The 7,414-nt window shown below is 36.6% G+C and overlaps 1 protein-coding gene across 1 annotated transcript in view; it reads right to left on the reverse strand.

Annotated features, from left to right (window-relative positions):
• The window catches only part of LOC125071817 (sterile alpha motif domain-containing protein 1), a 34,366-nt gene extending 26,952 nt beyond the window's left edge, over positions 1-7,414 (reverse strand). The window contains exon 1 of the mRNA XM_047682210.1: positions 5,958-7,414. Within this exon, the coding sequence (XP_047538166.1) occupies positions 5,958-7,157 (1,200 nt within the window). The 5' untranslated portion in view covers positions 7,158-7,414. The remainder of the gene's footprint in view (positions 1-5,957) is intronic.

The raw sequence follows: 7,414 nt of genomic DNA on the forward strand, positions 1-7,414 counted from the left end.
GTTCCGTTGACAACTGAAACCGTTATCAATAATTGAAATACGAAAACTATACGATACGCTGATTCGTTTTATAGAACACGTAGTAATTGACACTTCGATGTCAATTGTAACTGTACTGCTGCTATGTGGACCTTAAGCCGAAAGGATCGTCTTAATATATTTAATGTCACAAATAATTTTATATTCTTTTATTTAAATATGATTTTGATTTAATCCTTCTGACGTTGCAATCTTTTTCTGTCATAAAAATTTACAAAAACATTTCAGTGGCTGTAACAATTCGGTGGCACGGGAATGCTAATCTTATCAATATTTTCGGATGTCAAAACAATTAATTAAAGTTGAATTAAAATAGGGTATATAAAAATTAATACTAATTTATGTAGGTGTGTGTGTACATAAATGTTTAAGACTTAGGGAGGGCTAGACCTAGGTGACTAGGCTATAAATTAGTCTGTAACTATAATTCTTACGCGTTAAATTTTTTAATGTTATTATGTCCCTGACACACGAACAGGCCAATTTATAATGACTTTTGTACTGTGAAACCATAGTCATATTTAATTGTCTACATAAGTACAACTTGTGTATCTTAAACTTAATATTCGTAGTAAGTAAGTAAGCCATACAAATAATCAATAGTTAATAATCATTTATTTTCCGAAAATGTACTTTTTTTTTACTGATATAATGTATCTATTACATTTCGCCCATTATACGACGAAACCCGATTTTCGCTGACTTAAAATCTGACACCTTTTGCTTTGTTTATCACAAATATCGCGCTCCAGTCGTAATTAAAATATATTATATACAATTGCTATGTCGAAATTTAACGGAAAGATTGTAAATTATTACCGACATTTATCATATTACGTCTAGTGTTGACATTATTATTGATGTCAACGAAAACTTATTTATTATTAGCATTAGCAGCCCGTAAATGTCCCACTGCTGGAATAAAGGCCTCCTCTCCCTTTGAGGAGAAGGTTTGGAGCATATTCCACCACGCTGCTCCAATGCGGGTTGGCGGAATACACATCTAGCAGAATTTCGTTGAAATTGGACACATGCAGGTTTCACCACGATGTTTTCCTTCACCGCCGAGCACGAGATGAATTATAAACACAAATTAAGGACATGAAAATTCAGTGGTGCCTGCCTGGGTTTGAACCCGAAATCATCGGTTATGATGCACGCGTTCTATCCACTGGGCCATCTCGGCTCTTATACGAAAACAAATGTCGATCGGTCGAACACTTAAATCATTTTTCCCTGTAAAGTATTTTAAAAGTTGACTTTCGAACCAGTGCTTATCGTCCTTATTGGCATAGTAGAATAATTCGCCACCGAATCTCAACCTTGTGGCGTAAAGTCCAATGCGACAAACGGAAATTTTTGCTTTGCGTTTTCGCATCCATCAATATAATCATTTCTTACAGCCTCACTCAAACCTATCCAAGAGCAAAAGCATTCTTAAAAACGCACTTGATATGGAACGAATCATGATTATAAAACAACTAACTAAACTAAATCACTAAATCGATCAAAATCATAGTCAGTAAAGTACATTTTTTATATAATCTGCCTGTAAGTAAATAAGTACTACATCCACGCCTTTCTTTCTTTAATATAATCTTGTATATACATATATAATATATGTATATACAAGATATATACATATATAATCTAGGTATATAATATATGTATATACAAGATTATTTTATAAAGATATTTTTTTAATTATTTTATTGTTAATACAATAAAAAATGATTTGACATCCTGAAATGTAAGGGAAAGAAAGGCCATAAATAATAGACAGCTCGCCAAAGCTAGCGAAAAAAACTTAATGCACAATGTTCATGCGACCGTAATTTATTTTTCTGCGAATTAACGAATAAACCAGATAGAATGATTTCATTGCGACGTGAACAGCACGAGTTAAAATGTAAACAAAATATTATGATTTGAATTATATCCATTAAAAGTATTATTTTTTTTACACATTTTGCAAAGGTAGACAATGCCAAAGAGCATTCTCTTCCAGTCAGCCGTGAATGGGAGATATATGAAATGAAACAAGAAGTATATGTCGCAAATATTAATACAAAGAAAAAAGTTATGTAAATAGTAGAATATCAATTGTAAGCAAACACACACGCGAGCGCGCAAACACGCGCGAACACACGCGCGCACTCACACACACACGTACACGCACACGCACTCACACACACACAATTTTAAACATAGAGCTGACATTAGTGACCATAGAAAGAGTAAAATACAAAAATTCACTCAAATCAAGGGAAAAACTAAATAAAATAAATAAATTACCTACAAATCTCTTAATATGTACGTTGGGTCGAAAGAAAGTCTTTTAACGTTATGTTAAATAGTATTAAACTCGTACCTTTAATATATGACGGAATTTTCAAATTGTTATTAAACCGTACTTGTGTGCATCGAAGTGTTGAATGAAACAAAGCAATATCCTTGACCCGTTCAAAATTATATTTTTATACATTCTAAGCACGCCTTTATAAGTCTTTGTTATAGAATGTTAAATTTAAAAGAACGGACGACTCACACACACACACACACAACTTGGAGTTTTATTGATGAAAAAGTCAATTGGATGAGTTTAAAATTTTTACACACAAATATAATTTTGTTTACCAATTACAAATGTAACTTCTTGTTCAATTTTGCTAAATTAAATTTTTGTCATCAGTGATTTGATATTCGAAAGAAAACAATGCATGGTAACCGCAACCCTTAAGAACGTGTTATATAATGCAAAAAAATTACTTTGTTTCAAATATTGTATAATATTAAAGTATCTACGTAGAGAAAAAATACCAAAAATATATTAAATGTTTAAAAATAATTAGTACAGTTGATAAACATTATAACTTAACCGTATCTTAAAGATTCATTGACCGTCGTCGAGCGGCCGCTTCGAGTTGGTCTCACCAGTTACAAATTTGCTTAATCCGCCAATATGAGTCTTATCGTATTGTAATAAAGGTGATTGTCATTAGCATGACTGTACAGATATCTTGGCAATTTCTACAATAGAGGGGTCGCACGTTGAATCACGTTTAAGTAAACTAGTGCACTGTAACTGTGGCCTGGGATTTGTGGCAAAAACCGCTTTAGCCGACTGAGCTATTACTTCCGATATTTATTCTATAAAGTCGACATGGTTGTACGCGAGCCTGATTATTTAAAATGTAAAAAAAAAAAAGTAAATCAACAGCTTGTTAATATCCTTTTGAGGACAAGGTGTTATTCCACCACACTGCTATAACGCGGGTTATAGTAGCGTGATACACGGCACATTATCTCTATTTTCTTCACCTGACACGTCATGATTACCTCGTGATTTTCCTTCACCGACGTTCATATTTAAAAGATGCTCCTTTGTTTTATCAATCACACCTAAAGCTATCTCATTTGAGAAGGGTGGACACAGCGGGGACTTGTTATAATATGTGATATAGATTCTGAGAATATTAAATAGACGCAACCGCCGAGTTGAACACAATCAAAATTTATTATTATATATTATATCGTTAATTAAAATACAGGCTTTTGTTCTGAGAACCAAAGTGACGAGGTAACTTTAAGTCATTACATCAACACCGGTTATGAGTGAATATCTACAAATATGAAAGTATTGTTGACTTTGGTTGTTTGAAAATGGTTTTTTATAAATTATTTATTACGTATTATTCAATTTAATATTTTATCTGATCCGTGATTGAAAATTAACGAACCGTCAGTGGATGACAGACTTTGTTCTTTTTCGAACATCTGCTTAAATCCAGACACGCCACAATTCATTCAAATAAAATTATTCTCGAAGAAAAATATCTATTCGACGTTTTTATTTCAATTAATTTGTAAAACAACAACAACCGTAAAGTCTAGAGCAAATTTTGCCCGGGATTAGGATCTTGTATCATTATCATTATTGAGAGTAAGCTAATTGTCTTATTTAACTATTTATTGACTAATACATGAGTAATTATTATAAAAGAGTTATTTGGCATAGAGAAAACGTTTTTTTTTTTTTGGTTTGGCTTACAGAAAACTTACATAGCCTTCTGGCGTACTGTCAAATAATCAAAGACAATGAGATTTAGATACAGACAATTTTATTACTTTTCAATAATTTGATATATTCCTAACAGATCTCTACAGACTTTAATTTTTCATTTCACTTCGCCACATGTAATCAACGTCGCCACATCAGCTATGCGCAATAAAAGACATCAACGCGTATGAAATTTTGGCAGATTTCATGTTTAAGTTGAAATTCGAATAAAAATATATTTAACTTTCACAGAGCTAGTCGTTTATAACGATTCGAAATTCGAAAACTATTATTCAATATTATTTTTGTTTCAATATTTATACGTTATGACCAGAGCTACCAAAACAAGTTTCAATTTAGGTCTTACAAAAAAAACACACAAACATTGACCTTGAAAAGTTTGTATCCTATGTTTTATACAAAAATAAAAAATTGCTTTGGAATTTATACGAATTAAATTTAACATTGCAAAGACATATTATATCCTATACCTGTGTTTTATTGCACGTTAACGGAACACTTGAAACCGCACGTTTCGAATTATAATAATCTTAATCATGAATACAAATTGGTACATCGATGGCAGTCAAAATAAATAGTCAGCACCTATTAATTTTATGTCTAGTACAACAAATCGCTTTCCGAAACAAGAAAATTGCGAGGTCAAATGAAAACCCGATACCGGACTTAAGCAACCTCATCCGTTTCCAGTTAATTGCATACATACGCGCACCAAGCCATGTAAAGTATGCATGGATTAGGAATGTATTACCAAAGTAATATGTATTTATAAATGCTTATTGGTAACACTTTTTGCACTCGGCTTACGCAAGCGATGCGATGAGCTCATTCATTATAACTCAGTAGAATATTATATACCGGTTTCAAAATCTTCATTTCAAAGCATTTTGATATTTAACGATTTAACAAAAATCTAATTACAGAGTTTTAACGATTGCTGCCATGCTCTTAAAACCGGTCGTATTATTGTTTTGAAATATCTTTGCGCTAAGGTCATATTAATTAGACAATGACGAAATAATAATGATTACCAAAAATATAAATATATTTCAGTGTTCGTTTTAGTTTCGGTAAAACAAATATATAATTATTTATGTTTTTTCATCCAGTATTTATATGTAGGTGAAGTTGTATGCTTCACTCATTAATTCAAAGCAACTATAATTACGCGATAGAATAATTTGGTAAACACCGTCGCAGAGACAAATCTACGAACATCGTTGGTAACATTTCTAACTGGTTTGACCGCGTGTGACGGCAAGTTCCTTAAGCGACGTAACCGCAATTGAGGCCCGACTCGATGATCAGCGACTGTAATACTGTAATCTTTCTTGAATTACTCGCATTCCTTACAAATCTTAAGATACTGTGCGAATATTAATAGCGAGATTTTCGATCATCTATCGTAAACAGAAGTACCTCAGATCGAAATTCTCATTATGATATCGATTCAATAAATAATTACATGGATTTTAGGCGCTTCGAAAGTGACATGCATACTTTAAATATTACGGTAATATTGAGGTACCTATTGCGGCTTCAGAATATGACACGTATATACGATATATATATATCAATCATCGCCCAAAAACATATATGACCATATTCGTTTCTCTTTTAAAACTATTAAGTTAAGATTGAAGTGTAGTCTTCTCTCAATATCAAATAATTTCAAAAGACTTTCTCAGTGTCCTAGACGTTACAAAGCGACAATCTTCTACATTTTTAAGCTTTTGGCTTTACAATACTATAATAAAGTTGAAGCTGTGCGGTGATAGTCAATCAGTTGGGATGTTACCTCTTACATAATTTTGTAAGAAGCCGTTTAGTCACTTACCTCGGGTGGAGCAGCGAACTTTAGATTAGCAAGAGATCCATGCGATCGACTTCTATGTTCTTGTCTTATACTGTACGAGAATGCTCTTTCGTTCAAATGACCCTTTTTTCTGTAGATACCTCCAGCATCCTCCACTGCTTCTAAGCCTGTCATACTTTGAGCAGCTTTCATAGCCGATGGTGGAGGCTTAGAACGTCTTGGATCAACTGTCGCGTATTGTATGCGGCCTCGACCAGGAGGAGGAACCGGCGGAAAAGGGCCAGGGGCTAAAGCTGCTGGAAGACGACCCCTGTGACCCATTGTCGCGGGTCTGGCGTGTGGTAGAGTAGCTGCCGGGTGTGCTACTAATACCATCGGATGTCCCGCCGCCGCCCAAGCTGGCGGTGCACGCCCCAATGACCTTCCATTCATTACAGCTGGCCCTGGCATCGTTGCGTATAGTTCATCAGCAGATGCAGACGACTTCTTTTTTGATTTCTTTGATATTGTTTTCTTTTTGGGCTCTTCTGGTGGCGGCGGTGGAGGTGGCACGGACGCAGGCCGCGTAATCTGTCGAGGGCGCGGCGCCCGAGTCGGGTGAGGAATGTCGTCACTTGCATCATCGCGTTCTATTTCTCCAACCCAAACCTTATGGTTTTCGTCCCCATCAAATACCTCCACTTCCTCGTCGTGGTCTGGAGGTAATTGCGACGGTGATCGTTCGGCCTCTAAGCGCTTTGCGTAAGAACTATCAGCATAAGCGTGGAAACAACATCTCACAAGGGCGTTCGCAGCAGCTTCGCGGCGGCAAATGAAGGCGTGACATTCTAGAACCTTAATACCTTGTGTTCGGCGCAAAACTGCCGCAAATAAAGGAGGTCGCCTCGCCGCTGGCGCTCTAGCAAACGGAGAATCCAATGGTAAAAATCTAGGTGCACCCTCTACACTCACACGTCTTACGGCAGCACAATAGTGTAAACTTGATATAGGGAAAAACCTCGATACCCTCGAGCCACTCTCATCCACATTCTCTAGCAAGATGCCATTCGACCACACCGAAAGCCACGAGTCTATTCCGCCGGTAGTCGCTCCTTTTTCCGGATACAGCTCGCGCAAAGGCTCCTGGATGCCCTGTAAACCGTCCTTGCTCTGTTGCGGCACCGCAGAACCGAGATACAACACGCGGCACCGACAGATCGGTGTCGATTCCATTTTTAACATTGCACTATCACATGACACTCGATCACTCGAAGGCACCGGAATTGATAACTAATTGTCGGGTCGCTCGCAACACGAACGGCGTACGTGCGGCGGCCGCGAGACGGGCGCGGGTCTGAGTGAGCGGAATTCAAGATGGCGGGCGAGTGCGCGGGCGGCGCGGGGGCAGCAGGCGGGCGGCGGGGGCTTACCTGCGCTTACGCACCTGTGAAGACGCCTCTAAGGGTATAGGAAGCTAACGAGTGGTGCCGATGAACCGG

Source organism: Vanessa atalanta, chromosome 20 (assembly GCF_905147765.1).
Source record: "Vanessa atalanta chromosome 20, ilVanAtal1.2, whole genome shotgun sequence".
Lineage (NCBI taxonomy): Eukaryota > Metazoa > Arthropoda > Insecta > Lepidoptera > Nymphalidae > Vanessa > Vanessa atalanta.